The sequence below is a fragment of the Streptopelia decaocto genome (assembly GCF_964273445.1).
Source record: "Streptopelia decaocto genome assembly, chromosome: 15".
Lineage (NCBI taxonomy): Eukaryota > Metazoa > Chordata > Aves > Columbiformes > Columbidae > Streptopelia > Streptopelia decaocto.
The window spans coordinates 6949004-6966451 of record NC_138670.1 but is presented as its reverse complement, the minus strand read 5'-3'; the positions used below and the strand labels follow the sequence as shown (position 1 = coordinate 6966451).

The 17448-nt window shown below is 42.4% G+C and overlaps 1 protein-coding gene across 1 annotated transcript in view; it reads left to right on the top strand.

The window, feature by feature from the left end:
- Nucleotides 1–1326: 1326 nt before the first annotated feature.
- The window catches only part of KREMEN1 (kringle containing transmembrane protein 1), a gene marked incomplete at its 5' end in the record, with an annotated part of 54082 nt that continues 37960 nt past the window's right edge, over nucleotides 1327–17448 (top strand). Inside the window, 13 exons of the mRNA XM_082066468.1 lie at nucleotides 1327–1393; nucleotides 2396–2600; nucleotides 3920–4071; nucleotides 4562–4729; nucleotides 4932–5106; nucleotides 6176–6377; nucleotides 7128–7213; nucleotides 7824–8092; nucleotides 9774–9917; nucleotides 10739–10894; nucleotides 11849–12097; nucleotides 13223–13495; nucleotides 13815–13997. Coding sequence (XP_081922594.1) covers nucleotides 1327–1393; nucleotides 2396–2600; nucleotides 3920–4071; nucleotides 4562–4729; nucleotides 4932–5106; nucleotides 6176–6377; nucleotides 7128–7213; nucleotides 7824–8092; nucleotides 9774–9917; nucleotides 10739–10894; nucleotides 11849–12097; nucleotides 13223–13495; nucleotides 13815–13997 — 2329 coding nt within the window. The remainder of the gene's footprint in view (nucleotides 1394–2395; nucleotides 2601–3919; nucleotides 4072–4561; nucleotides 4730–4931; nucleotides 5107–6175; nucleotides 6378–7127; nucleotides 7214–7823; nucleotides 8093–9773; nucleotides 9918–10738; nucleotides 10895–11848; nucleotides 12098–13222; nucleotides 13496–13814; nucleotides 13998–17448) is intronic.

Here is a 17448-nt window from a genome sequence, read left to right as displayed (position 1 = left end):
TTCTTCTGATTTGCATGTCCCCGCCCTTAGCGGCAGCACGGCGCACTTTTACAGAGCGGCACTGCGCATGCGCACCCCCCAGGGGCGCAGTACCGCAATCTCGCCAGCAGGAGGCAGCAGCTACACCCGGCGGGAGCCTCTTGGGTGGGTTTTTCGCGCACGTTGTTTATTTATTTATTTATGTATTTATTCCTCGCCCCCCGTCGCAGACCCAGATTCAGGGTGTTTGCGGTATTTTTGTGCCGTGGCGCCGGGTCCCACTCTCTGTGCAGGGAAAAGCCTCATTTGGGACACCCGGCCCCGAACCTGGGTGGGCAAATGGGAAAAGAAGGGGGAAGAGGCAGCTCTGGAAAGCACTTGTGTATCTTTCCTTTCTTTTGAGAGAGAGGTCTATAGTTGCCGATGAGTGATTGAGGGCTCTGCCTCCTGCAGAACAATGTTCAACCACCCACAGCAAAGCGACTGGACAACTGCCTGCAAATTCTCAGGCATCGGAGTTCGTAGAAATCAATAATTGAATGCAGCAGCACAGCTGCAGGGCTGGGCCTATCTGGTACCTGCCCAGAGGTCCCGCCACACACAGAAATCCCTGGGTTTTTTCCTCTTTACAGACCGTTCACACCGTGGTTCAGTCCGATTGCACCAGTTGAGTGTGGGGTCTTCTTGCTTCTCGCTGGATCTATTCCACTCGGCTCATCTTTGTTCTGTAGCTGTTCGCACACCAGCTCTGCCCTGCCGGAATATTCCTGTGGCCCTGCCAGGAGGCTCTGTAGCCCATTTCATTGTTCTAGCATCATGGCACCATTTTCAGTTATACCTTCTTCAAATCTCTTTTTACCTCTATCATTTACAACCCTCCTGCTGGCGCATACTCTGTAGTAAATGTGCTTTCTTGATGTCTCATTATCTTCGGGACAAAAGTGCACTGTCAGCATCTATTCTTTATTGTTCTTCTTACTGATAACTGTTTTTCATTCCTCCAATAGAATTAAAACATACACCTTGGCCAATGACCCTGTGCTCTTGAACTTTGGAGCAATAATGCTTGTGAAAAGAACACTCATCTCCTTCAATTTCAGAAAAACGTAACTATGGAAATAACGTGTAGTTCTCCTGACTGCCTCCCCCGCCCCCCCATCTTTTCCTGAATTGGAGATGACCTTTGAAAAGGAGCATCTCCTTCCATTTGTCTTGCTTCAGTGATTTACAACAAACCTTTGAACAGTGCGAACCTTGTATATTTCTGGCCACATGTTTCTGTAAAAGGCCATTCCCAGCCAGGCATAGGCTGCCGCAACCAGCCCTCCCGATCCATCTGGACAAAATATGAAATGCATTGGCATAGATGTTTCTTTCTCCGTTCTCTTCACCTTCGCTGCTCTTTGTAACGCAGGTGAGTGACTTTCAAAAAGCCAGAGAAACACACCAGTGTTCCTGTGTGACTGGATGCTTTTATGTTCCCTTCTCTCCATTTTCCTGTGCTCGTTCTTCACCATCCACCTTGACCCCTGCCTTTCTTTTTCCTTGTGTCCTCTCAAATAAATGACCTTCTCCTAATTACTTTTTCATCATTTTGCCAAATCTGTGTCCAAATTTAGAATTTCTAGTGCTTACCTAGGTCATCTCAGCGTTGCACAGTATTATTGATGTAGTCAGACAAGCAGTGCTGCCCTTGCAAGTTTCCGCTCCCCAAAAGGTCCTCGGTGCTCCCAGTTGTATGTGCCGCTTGTGCATCTCACTTAACTCCCCAGTAACTGTGAAATCCAGCTGTTCCTCAGAGTGTTACTGTAACATCTGTCAGCTTCTCGCTGTTCTGTTTGTGTTGAGCACTTTTTCAGGTTGTGTCCAGTAACTCATGGCCTGTTCAACTAGACTTCAGCCAGACCTAAGCTAAAGGCCGAGGCATCAATCTGTGTACCAGTTATCTAACCAGCTAATAAAATGCACAAAATAAAGTAACTTCAGCAGCTTTTCATAATCTTATATTGGAGCACACTTTATCACTAATGTTAGCCTTCCATTCTCCTTGGTTCCTGCGTAGGGTTGACAGTGATGGGACCCCATTCTGGTTTGCCTAAGACCTACTCTCAGAAATAAATACAATTAGTGTCATTCACCAAGGGGCTGCTCTGGAGATTTATCTATTAGAAGTAAAAGTCCCCATGGAGCTGGTGAAATTAGGCACTGTCTGGGGGCAAATAAGTGTATTTTTCTACTCAGAGCAATCTCAATACACAGGTGATTGCAGCCTTCACCTAAGCACATTCCTGAACTAACATAACCAGCTTCCTTCATTTGTTTACAGCAGCCCTTTAGCTGATGTGCTCCTGTTTCAGAGAATATCTGGAAAAGTTCAGTAACATACCTGATCTTGGTTTTTTCTTCCTTTAACAAGGAGCTGAAGACTCTTGCGCACACCGGTGTGGGGAGCTGCTCGGTGCCTGTTCTTGCCAGGCGACGTGCCAGTCCTTGGGGATTTGCTGTCCTGATTATAAAGAATTTTGTCTTCAAATTTCTCCATACTCAGGATCTCTGATGGGAGGCAAAGACTTCTTGATTGAAAATACAGCTCTTAATGCCTCTTCTGTGCTAACGTGCAGGTAGGCCGTGATTTTATGTTCCTCTGCCAAAAGGGGGTGAACTTTCCTAATCCCACTTTCTGTCAACAGGTAATTACCACAAAACAAGACTTGTGTGTATAGGAGTGAAAACTTACTTTGTGAAGTTGTCAGAATCCTGAAACACACAGAGGTTCTGCTAACCCTCACCCTCAAGGGTACATGTTGCCTGTACTTCTACAGAGGATCATTTAATTTGGGTCATAGAATAATTGTTCAATACAATCATTACTCTGCTAGCACTTCCCTTAGCATATCAAAACAGTGACTTTTCTAAAAGAGCTTGCTTTCGGCCTTCTTTGTTATCAATATTTTTTTAGCATCTCCATTTTGTCTAAAAGTATTCATTTCTGAATCTGAGTGAGAAAGCAATGAGAATGAAATGCAAGTAGGATACCTAATCTCTTTCCTGTAAGACAAGCCTCCGGATCCTAAGTGTCACGCTTGGATACATGTGTCACACGTAGGGTACACTGAATTTTACTGAGCCAGATGTCCTGACATTCTTCCCACAGAGGTTCTGGGTGAGATTTTGGAGTCCTCCCTATCTGGAGAGCAGCACCCGAAAGGTTTTTAGTTCTTCATCAGGAAAACCTTTGACCTGGGCATTCATTCTGTAGGACACAAGTGTGTGCTTTGCATTACCCGCACAGTTGAATTATCATGGCCAACACAAACCCCAGTGCAGACAAAGGCACCGCTTCCTGCCCCCACTCCTGCCGTACTCGGAGTAGCTGTGCGGTCACCAAACATCAATCCTGGGGAGTCATGGGTGGGATTATATTTTTGCACACTGGGCAAAAGCAGATGGTTAAATAGCAAGCAGAGAGTTCTGAGTTAATCTTTGCAACAGAAATTCTAGAACAGCATGAAATTACTTCTGTTGTATTCGCAGGACTTACCAGCAAAAAGCCCTCACAAACCCAGAAATTTGCAGTGTCATTGTATCATGGTCAATGTTAACTGCCCTGTGATTCTATCAATCCTAAAACATCACCTTTGTCTTCCTGCTGTGCTTATGTTATTTGTTGCTAATTTATCATGCCCTCCTCCCCCAGTAATTAAATTGTAAATCTAAGGCTTGCAGATTGCTGTGTATTTGTGCAGTGCATAGCAGAATCCATGCTGCTGTAGTAAGCACAAAGTACTTTCCAGTTTGTATTCACTGCTACAAGCAAAAGCGCCATGGGACTTGGAATGATCTACACATGACATAAGGTTGCTTAATGAAACACAACTGAGACACTCAGAATTTTCCTTGTCTCAGCGGTGACACTGAAGAGTGTTTTCAACATCAACAGGTTCAAGCAGCAAATCCAAACCATTGGCTATGTCGCTATGGATGGACAAGCCCACTGCATCTCCCCATTGCTGTATGAGACTGGTTTCATCCCTTTTGAAGTTTCTATAGATGGTGGTCTGACGTTTCCATACTCTGGAACTTGGTTATCAGGTTACTTACTTAAATCTACAGTGTTATTTCTGTATTCTTGCTCCATGGATGCAAGATTATATAAGCCTTTCTGTTTTTATCACTTTTCTTCTCCATTAACATGCTGTTTGACCTCAGAAAAGTCATTCTTGCTGCCCTCATGTTAATTCATATTTTGAGACATGAACCTTCACAACAATTAAGTTCTGCTGCAGGACAGCAGCAGCATTAACTCCTAAAAAGTCCAGCTTAAAAATGAAGTTGACCAAAATAGTTCATTTTTTGTAGCTACTTCTATTGGAAAATAACTGCATTGTGGTGTTGTAATCTAAGGACTATGGACATTAGTAAGGGTTGGATTCTCACAGCTTCAGCTTACTCTTTTTATATCATACATCCTTTTAGAAACATACACAGGGGAAATACTGCTAAATCTTAATACAGTGGCACCTTTTCAGAGCTATGCAAGGCGGAAATGTCATGAATCCTTTTTTTCTGTTTTGTAATGCAGTACATCACAGCAAAGTTTCAGATAGAGAAAAATGCACGTTGGTCAATGAGACAAAATGGCAATACTATGGCACCCCCAACACGGATGGAAACTTAACCCTTACCTGGACACACCAGGTACTTGCAGCAACCCACATCAACATAGAAGTTTGGGGATACCAGGAAACAGGTAAAGTGACACTTTTTGTACCTGCGCACAAGCAGCCACCACATGTGTAACTTACGTGCAGAGCTCTGCAAGTATAAATAACTCTTTACAATAGTGTCAGCTTTTCCTCTTCATTTATGTATGGCTGGAGACATCTAATTTCAGTCTTGCCGTAACTGTTCTTTTCCAGCATCTGAAACTATTTTCTTCCTCTGTGTGACAGGTGACAGTTACTCAGAAAACTGGTTGGCTGAATGGAAATATCTTTATACTTTGGCAAGAGAAATCCCCAACACTGGGACATTTTCTTTCATTCCGGTACCTGCTACAGGAAACTACAGTACATGGGACGTTGGGATTTTGAGAATTATACCCAGCACCTATTCTGATGGGCAGAGGCAAGTACGCCACAATGTTCATTTATCGCAGATACCATATTATTGCTTCCTGTGTTAAAGCTGCTGTCTACTTTGACATTTAAAACTGGGATTCAGGCTCTGTTTAATATGAAAAAATGGGGAGATAATTGGAAAGGCAAAACTGAGGAAAAACTCATGGGCTGAGATAAAGACAGTTTACAAAGTAAAGAGGGACATGGGCCCTTGGCAAACCAGAATCTGCTGATTTATTTTATTGTCACAACTGTGGAGGAGGCCCTAATAGTCCAATTTCTGTCACTGCACCCACAGACCTTCCTCTTCGTTTATTCTTTTTTCTATTTTGTATGCAGGCCTTTGCATTCCTACAAATTTTATGCCCACTTCCTTTTATTTCATTGTATATTTCCCTGTGATTTTTGGTGATTTACCTCTGTAAGTGCTCCATGCATATTCTGAGCTTGGATAGATGTTTCTTCATAATTCTTCAATGTCTGCACTTTCTGATGTAGATGGTGTAGCCCCTGTGAACATATGAATGCCACCTCTTCAGTGTCAGAACATGTTACTAATACATCAGAAATGTTTTTAGCATTTAGGAGTTGCTACCCACAGAATTGCAACCTTTTCTCTTTCTGGAGGGTTTTTTATAACACTTCATGTATATCTTGGGTGCAGAGCAAAGTAGCCTTGGGACACTGCAAGGATTCTGAATAGTTTCTCCCTTTCTATTGCCATCAGGCCTGATCCTGCTGGTGCACAGGGTTAGGTTTTGTCAGAGCATCCAGACATTCTTAATTCTGGCCTAAATAGTACTATGATATGAAAAGGCATGAGTAGAAAACTTGTCTCTGAAAAGAGCCATGCAAGCCAGAATCACACATGCTAAAATGTACTCTGATTGTTGCGTACTTACTGCATGCTGGCCTGTCACCTTCTAAATTAGGAGAATTTTAAATTGCTGTAACTTTTTGCAGGAAAAAGAAAGATTCTTCATAATTATCATTAGTGATTAAGACACAGTGTTGCTGTCAAAACAGTGCTTGTTCAGGTATCAGATCTATTTTTTGGCTCGTTATTTTTTTTCCAGCAACATTCCGTCGGTCTGGAGTTCAGTGCATGCACTGGCCTGGCACCTCGGAGAAGACTTCCGAAATGACCCAAATGCATGGGCAACTGCGAAATGTATAGAATGGGACAGAAACGAGGAGAAGCTTCCAAACTTCCTGGAAGAAATTATAGATTGCCCTTGTACCTTGGCACAGGCAAGAGCTGACACTGGCAGGTTCCATGTAAGTTATTAATTGACCCCCTCTAGCTTATTATGGTTCCAAGTAGAAGGGAATGCCATACTCTCCACACAGCCCTGTTGCCTCTCTAAAAGTCATTACAAGGAAATTAAATTGTATTTAAATTTGCACAAGTAGCATGTCAAAAGGCAGAGGCAGCTTATCCAGGTAGTCTGAATTCAAAAATGCCTGTAGGACAGCAGATGGAAATCATCTTCAAACAGGGAATTCAGACAATAGTTCCAGTGGCAGACAGAAAACACTCAGGGAGGAGCTGGGAACAGGGATGAATTCTTTGAGATATGTTACTTCCTGTAATTTTGTTACTATTCTTTCCTGGTTATGAACCTCCAACATGATGTGTATTTTAAATGATGCAATTAAAAGCACGTGGAGAAAAAAACATTAGATCTACTACACTGCCTCTGTCTAAGAACACAGGAGAAAAGTTAAGTTTAGTGTGGCGTGACCTGTGTTTGTTGTGCACTTAGAGTTGAATTCTCAATCTGCATCTGTTCTTCAAGGGCTGTTGTAACAGATTGCAAAATGCCCAGGTTAGACTAACACATTCCTCCAATCATTTCAGTATGAAGTTCACTGTTTCCCGTCATTCTGTCCTGCTCAACACACAGCTGCAACCAGTTCATTCAGACTTTACACACGTGTCAGAGACAAAGGGTGGGGAGAGGACATAAAAAGAGGAAGGAGAATGGGGAAAGCACCCCATTAAGCCTGAGCATTGATCTTTTTCAGACAGATTATGGCTGTGACATTGAACAGGGGAGTGTGTGTACTTACCACCCCGGTGCTGTGCACTGTGTCAGAGGCATTCAAGCCAGGTAAAGAAAACTTTTTAAAACCACTTTTTTTTAATGACTTGTTGCACCTCAGAGATAGAAACTTCACCAAGGTCTCTGGACTCTCAACTATCAGGTTCATAGCAACCATTGTTTCCCTCTTGTTCACCTATTGGCCCTCATTGCTGATGAAGTTAAGGCCTTATATTTAATAAACAATTAATTGCACTGTGCTAAGCCTTAGGATACCTAAACAAGTGCTAATGTCTAAAAGATATTTGGTTAGGCCTAATTAAGCCTTTCCTATATTGGTCTGTTTAAGCTGAACAGGTTGTTCTTTTCACTCTTTCTATCAGAAACATTTTTAAAGAGCGCTGTGTTCAGGTAGCTATAAGCTATAAGGCCTACAGAATGTCCTTACTGCCTTGGTTAAAAACCTCTCCCTCCCTATCCCTAATTGGTCTAATTTATAAGAACAGAGTGGGGTGAGGGAGATGGGGTCTAACTGGGAGGTATAATCTCTGGACATTATATAAAGCTTGGATACCAAAACTTTTAGCTATATCCATAAAAAGGCAATAGATAAACTCTAAATATGAATTGTCTTCAAAAGCTGAATGATGACTTTATTCTTACTTCTTTTCTCAACCAGTCCCCAGTACGCAGCAGGACAGCAGTGTTGCTATGACTCCACGGGGACCCAAATCCTCACGTATGACTCCACAGGAGGCAGCACACCTGACCGAGGCCATGACTGGGGGTCACCACCTTTCCTCAAGCCTCCCCGGATTCCTGGCTATTCCCATTGGCTTTATGATGTTATCAGCTTCTATTACTGCTGCCTGTGGTCTGATAATTGTCAGTTCTATATGAAAAGGCGGCCCTCCAGTGACTGCAAGACGTATCGCCCACCTCGAGCTGGTAAGGGCTTCAGAATTCCATTCCATAGGGTAGCTTTTTGGTACAGAATATTTGTATATGCATGTATGTCAGTTGACAATGGTGAGAGTACAATGTCCCATGGAAAATTTCCATTGAAGGTTTCAATTGATCTGTCAGTGGTGAAACCTGAATGTGGTTTTTAATTGTGATCTGGGCCAGTGATGGTAACCAGAGTGAGACACAGTCCAGCGATTGTCAGGCAAGTCTGTAGTGACAAGGTATGTCCAAGGACAAGCCAGGAAGTCAGTCATGGCTCTGTGTGCAGATCAGCAGGGTTCATGGCTGTGTTGGAGATGCAGACACCTGTGACATAGCTCAGGCAGGAACTGAAGGCCTGAGCCTGAGCTTAAGCAGAGTCTGGACAGAGGGTAGGTAGAGGGCCCAGTGACACTGGTCAGTGCAGTTGAGGCCTATGAGTGTGCTCAGGGCCCTGGCAGTTCTGCTGGGGGAGAGAAAGGCTACAACGTGCCCCTCTTAAGCAAAGACGTGTTGATGAAGGATGTGAAGCATGTGGTCTTGCAAAAAGATTCCCAAATGTACTTATGCCATTAGATCCATCTCTCAAACATGACAAAAATTCATTATGCAGCTCTCACTAGGCACTACAGATGCTCGTCTTTCTCCTAGAAAGTAAATGCCAAACTGCTTGTGCTACCACACAGCCAGGAGAGTGTTCATTAACCTTGAGTGAGCCTAAACATCAGAGAAAACTAACCCTCAAAATGCCACAGAACCCTCTGCAAAGATCTTAATGCCAGAAGTTTCTCGGAGCGTGCCAAAGATGGATGCGGTACAAAATGAACTGAAGCAAAAGAAGTCACCTGCCCTGGTACTTACAGAACTCTCCTCAAACATGGGACACTGTGCTTAAACACCTCATTTACCCAACATGGAGAAATTACTTGAACCTATCATGCAGGGCAGGCCTTCTTTACCGTGATTTTCTGTTGTGAGTGTTGGTTTCCTGCGTGTGCTTTGGTCTGAAAATCCCAAGTGAATGCACTAACTGCTGAGGAGAAAAAAATCGGCCTTCTTTGCCTTGGTCTAATGAACCTGATATATGGAGAGGACTCTTTCTCTAGAGAAAGACTGAAAGAGATAACAATCTCGAAATACCTGACAATTAAGCAGTTAAGCATGTACTTGCCACATAGATATCCTTAGTCGTTAAGAGTCATACTTCAGATAAGATGACACAACTTATTTTGCTGGAAGTGAGAGGGGCCTTCTGACACTTGTGTCACTTCCAGCTACATTGGGAAGCTCCCTCATGAGGTACTTGTGGAATGTGTTTGTGTCCAAATCTCCCCATACACTGCGAATGAGTCTTGTAGTCTGATAGTGGGGATTCTGGTAGGGGGTTTACCAGGTAAGCATTGCTGCCCATCACAGCCTTTTAAAGTGTGGCCCTAAATGTTGGCCGATGAATATGAGGGTAACTGTAATGACATTTCTCACTGTTCCCACAGTGCTGTTCAAGGTGGTCATGGCTGTTCCTCATGTCATGTCTACCATGGGTTGGCCTTGCATTTTTTCCTTTGTTTAAATGCCATTCTTTGGATCACCACAACGAGATTTTTTTTTTCTCATGAATCTAAGAAGAGGAGTAATAGGTTGTGTTTTCGCTTGTTCTTATTTCTATTTCCGCTTTTAAAAACAGCATCTGCTTTTGGGGATCCTCACTTCTTCACATTTGATGGTCTAAACTTCACCTTCAAAGGCCAAGGAGAATACACGTTGGTGGAGTCTGATCTCACATCCCTGAGAGTGCAAGGGAGGACACAACAGGTGCACTTTCCAAATGGTAAGTTGGTAAGAGAGGAAGCAGTGATGACAAATAATAGCTTCTGGAGTTGGTTGATTTGCTCTTCGTATCATAACACCTATGTTCTCTAGTCTTCTTTTTTGGCCACTTATGAAAGGTCAACATTTTGAAGCTAATCAGAAGGCAGACTAAATGTTCAGGAAAAAAAAAAAACAAAACAAAACCAAAACAAACTTCCTAATCAAAGGTTATTTGATAGTTTTATTTGGTACAAGTAATGGAAGCATAAGGTTTTCTATTGTGTTTAAGAGCTCAGGAAAACAATTCTCCTTTCCTTCCATGCCCTTTCCCATCTATAAGGAAACATAAGGTCAGTTCTAGGAATCAGTTAACAGCTCCCAGCTGATGCATTTTTACTGTGTTTGTGGTAAAAGTAGCACGAGTCACTGAGCAGTTAATTCTGAAGATCAGTTTCTTAATTTTTTGTTCACTCTGTTTCCTTTTTCTGTCGTGCCCTCCCTGAAATTATCCTCGATTTTCCCAGGCCTTACAGGACAGAATATGCAAGAAGATCAACCACTCTTCTTCAATGGCTCAGCCATTGCCATTGGATGAAGAATTTAGAATTTAAAGACTTTTTTAGCATTAAACATTCTGCTTTCAATATACTGTACTTGCAGGAGACTTACACTGTGAGTTTTTATGTGACTTACATGCTTAACAATTCCCTCAAGTTTAAAGAATCATATTTGCTTATTTTTAGGAAATATCTGTGGGCATTTTTGCCTATATCATTATAAACTTCCATATTTACTTTAAATCATGTTGGGCATTTTGGGGGGTTGTTTTTTTATTTGAAGGAACTGGGGCTCAGGTGACAGGCTTGTCTGCAGTGGCCATGCAGGAGAGCGACTCTGATGTGATTGAAGTGCGCTACTCGGAGGATTCGAACCTGGAGGTTCTGTTGAACCAGAAGGTTGTCAGCTTCTCTGAGCAAAGTTGGCTGGACCTGAAAGGTTAGTTAAACACGTTAGCCTTATAAGCTCTTGTATTCTGATGGGGTCCATGTATAGTTAGAAACATCTCTAGATGCATGCATTTCAACTCTCTTTTCAGTGTCCTTTTGTGAAACAGGCTGCAGGTCACTCCAAAAATTATGTAGGGAGTGAAAGAAAGGACAGGCAATATCCTAGCTCATTAGAATTTATCTTATTATTGCATTACTTTCTTCAGTTCAGTTGCTGCCAGTTTGAGGCAAAATCAGTGGTAGTGCATGGTTGGCAAGGCCTTGGTGAAGGAAATAAAATTGAGAGCATGAGCATTGATGAGCATGACCTATCAGGAGCTCTTTTGATTGGTCAGATGTTATTCCTCTATTGTTCTGCTGAAAAGACTGTGAATAGTTGACTTTTTTCCTCCACGGGTGTGATCATTTGATTTGTCTGTATAATAATTTGGCAAACACTCTAAGCTTTACTAGAATTTTAACAGTAAGCCTCCTATTCAGCAGAGGAAGCTTTCTGGGGCTAGCTTTAGTATTTCTCAAGTGGCTGGAAAATACAATGAAGAGCAGAGAGAAGGCTACATTGACAAGGAGATGCAGAAGCAGAGAGATGCAGGAAGGGAAAAAAAAAAAAGACAATCAAGAAGCAGAGGACACCTGTTACCCCTGAGAGCAGCGCTTCCAGGTCACAGCCACTATCTGATTTAATCACCTAATATCTTAACGCTCCTGCTCTGGGACACTGGCAAAAGGCAGAGGAACTTGTATCAACTATATACTACTCTGTAGAAGCCATCTTACCACCGTTGTAGGTATGAAGGTGTGGCCTCCCTTTAAATCCTTCTTAGAATGCAGCCCAGAGTGGAAGGGAGGAAAAGCTTTATGAAAAATGGTTAAAACTGATGACACAATAGTCTGTTCTCTATGAATGATTAGCTATTTTGTCCTCTTCTTCTCATTGTTACAGGTCTCTTTCTCCATTCTACAGCTGATCAGAACATCACAGTGATGTTCTCTTCTGGGTCTGGTGTGGAAATAAGGGGAAGTGGAGGATTTCTGGCCCTTACAGTTCTGCTCCCAGAGAAGTTTATGAATCACACACAGGGTCTCTTTGGGGTAATGAATGGCAATACGGAGGATGAGTATACCTTCAGGAATAAAACCACGATGTCAGTTCATGCAAGCCCCCAGCAGTTGTTTGAGTTTGGAGCTAACTGTAAGTCATTTTTCTGATCTATTATTGCATTTTCTTTACTCATTCAAGACAGCTTGTGATGTACAGACCAGCAAATGAAGTCTGTGCTAAGCAACCTATACTGGGGGAAGAGAAGGGGAGTAAGAGAAGTATAAGTATGCCCTCCTCCAGCCAAGTGGGTAATGTACCTAGGCGAATGATTGCAGACAGAATCACAATGGAGCATCCTGCACTTTGGTCCGAAAAGAATCAGAGTTCATATTTCACAGCTTTCACTTCCCAGAATTCTGTCTGCTCTGGTCAGCTAAACACAGCATCACCGGACTAAAATGTTACAGAAGTATAGCAATATCTAGGGTCAGCTATCTTTTTCCAGAATATTAGCAATGTTTCTATCAAGTACCATGCTGACAATTTAAAAAAATCATTTATTAAACCACAATTTAATAATAGTCCCTTTTAAAATGAGGGTTTGTGGGGGTGTGTGTAAAAGAATGGCTGCTTTCATTTAATGAAAGTGATTAGGCTGCTATATCTAGCCTGCAGCATTAGACTGGTCAGCATTCCTCCTGACATCAGGTTGGGAGATAGGCCAGAACATGATGCAAAATACCCTCTGGCTACCAGTCGATCTCTGTATGAAGCACAGCATAGCTGCACTCTACAATTCAGATCATACTGAAAAGTCTCACTGCTCCTACTTGAGGAAGCTTCTGATTTAGCGGAGTGAAAACAAAAAGCAGGACCATGGCAGATATGATAAATTTAGCAACACGCAGGATCAGGATTTGTGTTGCTTGTAATGTTTGGTCTGGTTAGCTCTGTCTGAGGTACTTCTTTATCACCATTTTGCCAGCAGGCATCTAAAACAATCTTTATGTAAAATAATAGCTACACAATTATTTGGATCTAATTTTAAGTAATTGATCAAACACCAGGTTAAGCAGACACTAACTTTAGTGCTAAGTTGAAATGCTCCATATGAAAAGAAAAATAATCTTGAGAGGAAGGAAGCTGTAGGGCTTCACAGATCTCTTCCAGCTGTAGCTACGTTTATGTAAATAAGCACTTGGATTAGTAGCAGAAGGTGGTATAAGTCTGTAGGCAATGTTCCATATGAATCTCTTTCTTTCTCTGTTTCCCAAGGGGCTGTTGAAAATGGAACTTCCCTCTTTACTTATGACACAGAGTTCTTACTCAACAACTTCTTTTATGAGAACAAGCACAATGCTTCCTTTCTGCCCGTGTTCTTTCCTTATGAAGACCCTGCTGATCCCTTGGTGAAAGAGATGCACTCGCTCTGTGACTCTGACCCATTCTGCAGATTCGATGTCCTGACAACAAGAAGCCTTCAAGTGGGAAGTTCCACAAAACTATCTCATCAGAATCACAAGCTGCTGGTAGAAAATCTACAGCCAGGTGATGCAACATTCCACAAAGCGTCAATCACTACAGTCCTTTCTGCAGGGTATCTATGTAGTTAACACTGTTCAAGGGGGCTTTGCTCAGCTGTAGGTTCACGGGCCTGTAAACATGGTTGTTGGGAGGAATTTTCCTTGTACCAAGAAGACTCTGCACTGGTAGGATACTTAGAGAAACACAAAATAAATTTCTTTCAGTTGGCCTACAAATCTTTGTCTTTCCATAAGTTGCCACTAAAGTGCCATTTGAATCATTGTGATGGAGACTTGCTAGTCCAAATCAAAAATACTTTAACTAGATGTGTTTCTTTTACTAGTGATCTCCTGTGGCTGGCTGGATCACCCAGTCAATGGAAGAAAGAATGGAACTGCCTACCTGCTGGGCTCAACCATCAGTTTCATCTGCGATGAGGGCTACGAACTCACTGGGTCAAAGGAAAGAATTTGCCAAGTGACAGGGGCCTGGTCTGGAGACACACCCAGTTGCATCCCGGGAACAGGTCTGTTTCCTTTTAAATGTTACAAATTGACATTAAAAATCATTTAATGAACAAGGCAATCTCAGTATACAACGATGGCCCTTGACAAAAGCAACTTCTCTTACTTGGGAAGACATTGGACATGAGATTGCTGGGTTTCTGGGAAGACTAATATTCAAATCTAAATAACAGGTGTTTGGTTTTGTTTTTATTTATTTCATATATCTACTCTTTCTGAGAGTTTTGGGCTACATGCTTCCCTTTCTCTAGGTTTGGCTGGAAAGAATTGGTAGGCATGCTTCTTGAGTGGACAATGTAAAATCAATTTCAAACTCAGTCTTACAAAAACTGGAAAGCATAATACTTAGCTAAGAATGATTCCATAACAAAATGTAAAAGGCTACAAAAGAATCCTTATTTGCAACATTATTTTAATGTAATTTTCTTATATAAATGTAATGTTCTTTCAGCAGCTTTATAAATATATATTCTATGCATACACGTAGAGAACTGGAGATTCTTGAAACAATTTAGTATTCAAATAATTGAGCTACTTTTCAAGTATAAATCTGAGCCACCTGAGGGGTGGGTTATGAAGTCACATTATAAAATCAGTGCCTGAAGAGAAACTTTGCAGAAAAATACCTGAGGCCCCTGCAGGCACCTGGTTGAACATGAACCAGCAGTGTGTCCATGCAGCAAACAGGGTTCCCGGTGTCCCAGCCCGCATGAGGCAAAGTATTGCCAGCAGGCTGAGGGACGTGATCCTTCCCCCCACTCAGCACTGGTGAGGCCACAACTGCGATACTGTGTCCAGCGCTGCGTTCCTCAGCACAAGAGAGACACAGATATGCTGGAGAGGGTCCAACAAAGGGCCATGAAGCTGATTAGGGGTCTGGTGTATCTCTGCTATGAGGAAAGGCTGAGAGAACTGGAAGCTGCTCATCCCAGGGAAGAGAAGGCTGAGGGGTGGCGGGACCTTGTGTACAAATACCTGAAGGGAGGGTGCAAAGAGGACAGAGCTCCGCTCTTTTCAGTGGTGCCCAAGGACAGGACCAGAAGTGATGGGCATGAACTGAAACACAGGAGGTCTCCTGTGATAGGATGAGAGGAAATGGCCGCAAGTTGCGCCAAGGGAGGTTTAGGTTGGATATTAGGACAAATTTATTCATGGAAATGGTTGTCAGGCATTGGAACAGGCTGCCCAGAGAAGTGGTTGAGTCACCATCCCTGGAGGGGTTGTAAAGAAGCATAGATGAGGCTCTTAGGGACACAGGTTAGTGACAGTGTTAGGTCAATGGTTGGACTTGATGATCTTGAGGATCAATTCCAACCAAAATGATTCTATGATTCTGTGACTCTTCTGAACATCAGGAAACACTTTTTCACTGTGAGCGTAGTTGAGCGCTGGCACAGATTGTCCAGAGAGGCTGTAGAGTCTCCCTCCCTGGAGATATTCAAAAGCTGTCAAGATGCTGTCCTGGGCAACAGACTCTGGGTGGCCCTGCTTGAACAGGGGACTCGGGCAAGATGACCTCCAGACATCCCTTTGATAAGAGGAACAAAATAGGAACCTTTCCACCGCAACCATTCTGTGATTTTAGACCAGACACAGTCCATGCTTTTTGAAGGCTTCCGTGCTCTTGTTCTAAAGGATTATGTTATCTCCTAATATATTATTCTACACTAGTAAAATTATTGTGCGTGATGTAATAGTATTCAATATAAATAACATAAATTTATTACCCCTCTTGTGTCACTAGTCTTAGATTATCAATGAGCCTGGGACTGTTTGATTTGTAGCAATTAGGCTGTCTCTATGATTTACAAGAAATTGCCCAATATTTTCTAAGTTTCAGCTTCATTTGTACACCACCTCCTTCACTCCAAATGTCCTCAAGATGGCAATGTTTCAAAGCACCAGGGTGATGCAAGGGCACATGGTGTGTTGAAGCACTTTTAGTGCTGAGTTAATTGTTCCCGAAAGTGCCCTTCAAATCATTCATATCAACAGATTCTCCATTCTGAGCATCTTCCAAAGAAATGTGGAAAGTGCACAACACATCAGCAATCAATTCTTGGCCAACTGACAGGTTTTATCGGCCTTTGCAGGCCCGCACCAATTGCTTGTTCATTTCGAACGCAGTTTTGCATGTTTAGTAGTATTCATGAGATGAACTGCAGTGAGTTTGGGCAGCAGGCTGTGGACTTTAAGATAAAGAGTAGTTGTTGAACATTTGCACATACAAAACAGGGAGTATTGATGAATTTTAAATAGATGAGTGAATGTTCGTGGAAGTTTTCTTGGACCAGCCATTGTTAATAATCAATATACATCTGATTGTGTTCACAGGGGCCAATCTCAGTAGTGATGCTATTTTGGAAAGACTGAAACTAGCGGTATTTCAAAACATTTCTGTTTAATATGATAGACCAGAGCATATGGAGTACTTTAGTTAACTGTTGAAAATATGAGAGATTCAGAAGTTTAGCAGATAATTTAGCATGCTTCATAGTTCACAGTAATAATAGATCATCTCTCAAAGTCTGGGAAGAATGAGATCTTTGCAAAGTAAGGCCAGATCTTAAAAAGTCAGTGGCAAAACATTTTGCCAAGCTGAAAGCTAAGAACATTTTTCCATTGCTGCCATCAACCGCATACATACTGGATAGGAGCCAGTCAGTCTCAATAAGCAAACTGGATGCTGACATTTACACTAGAGAAAGGGGGGCAAAAAGCCAGCCCTGAGAGGGCCGAGGGAAGGAGCTGGAAGATAGGCAGAGATTAACTGTGTTCGGAATGACAGAGTTAGGCCGCAGCTTCACGCACAAACAAACAAAACCCGCAATGCTTTCCAGCACGTGGTTTCCTGAAAGATGACAAACAGCAACAGGGTGTGAAAGAATCGTATTGATCTGATTGTAACAAAGACCTTCCTTACTATTTGATATTTGGGGTTGTTGTTCATTTGTAATGTGAGCCAAAAATGATGATTTTCGTCAGCCTCAGGAAATGGGAGTGTGGCAGTACTGCCGGTAGCAGCAGGATCTTGACAATACTGACAACTGATTGAGACTATAAAATACAAATTGCCTACTAGTTCTTCATTCTTTTTGTTTTTACTGCTGTGCCCTAATGATGGCATTCATATCCAGCCTTGTTCCTCCTTCTGCATCATCAGATATGCTGCGGCCTATCAGTCTCTGTCTGAGACACAGCTGAAATCCAGTGCCAGTTTTCCTTGTGTTGATTCTAAATTCAGCACAAGTACAGAAAAAGTCTTTGTGTTGTCAACATTTGTTGTTACTGAGATTGATTTTCTTCACAGTTTTCCTCTTTGCACAGCAGAATGCTGCTGTTTCACCAGCACCCGTTTGATCGAGCCCTGTGACGGGGGGCCTTCGTGGTGCCAGGAAAATGCTGACAAAATTAATGGACAGCACTTCCAAATTTCTGGGCGCCTGAATGGGT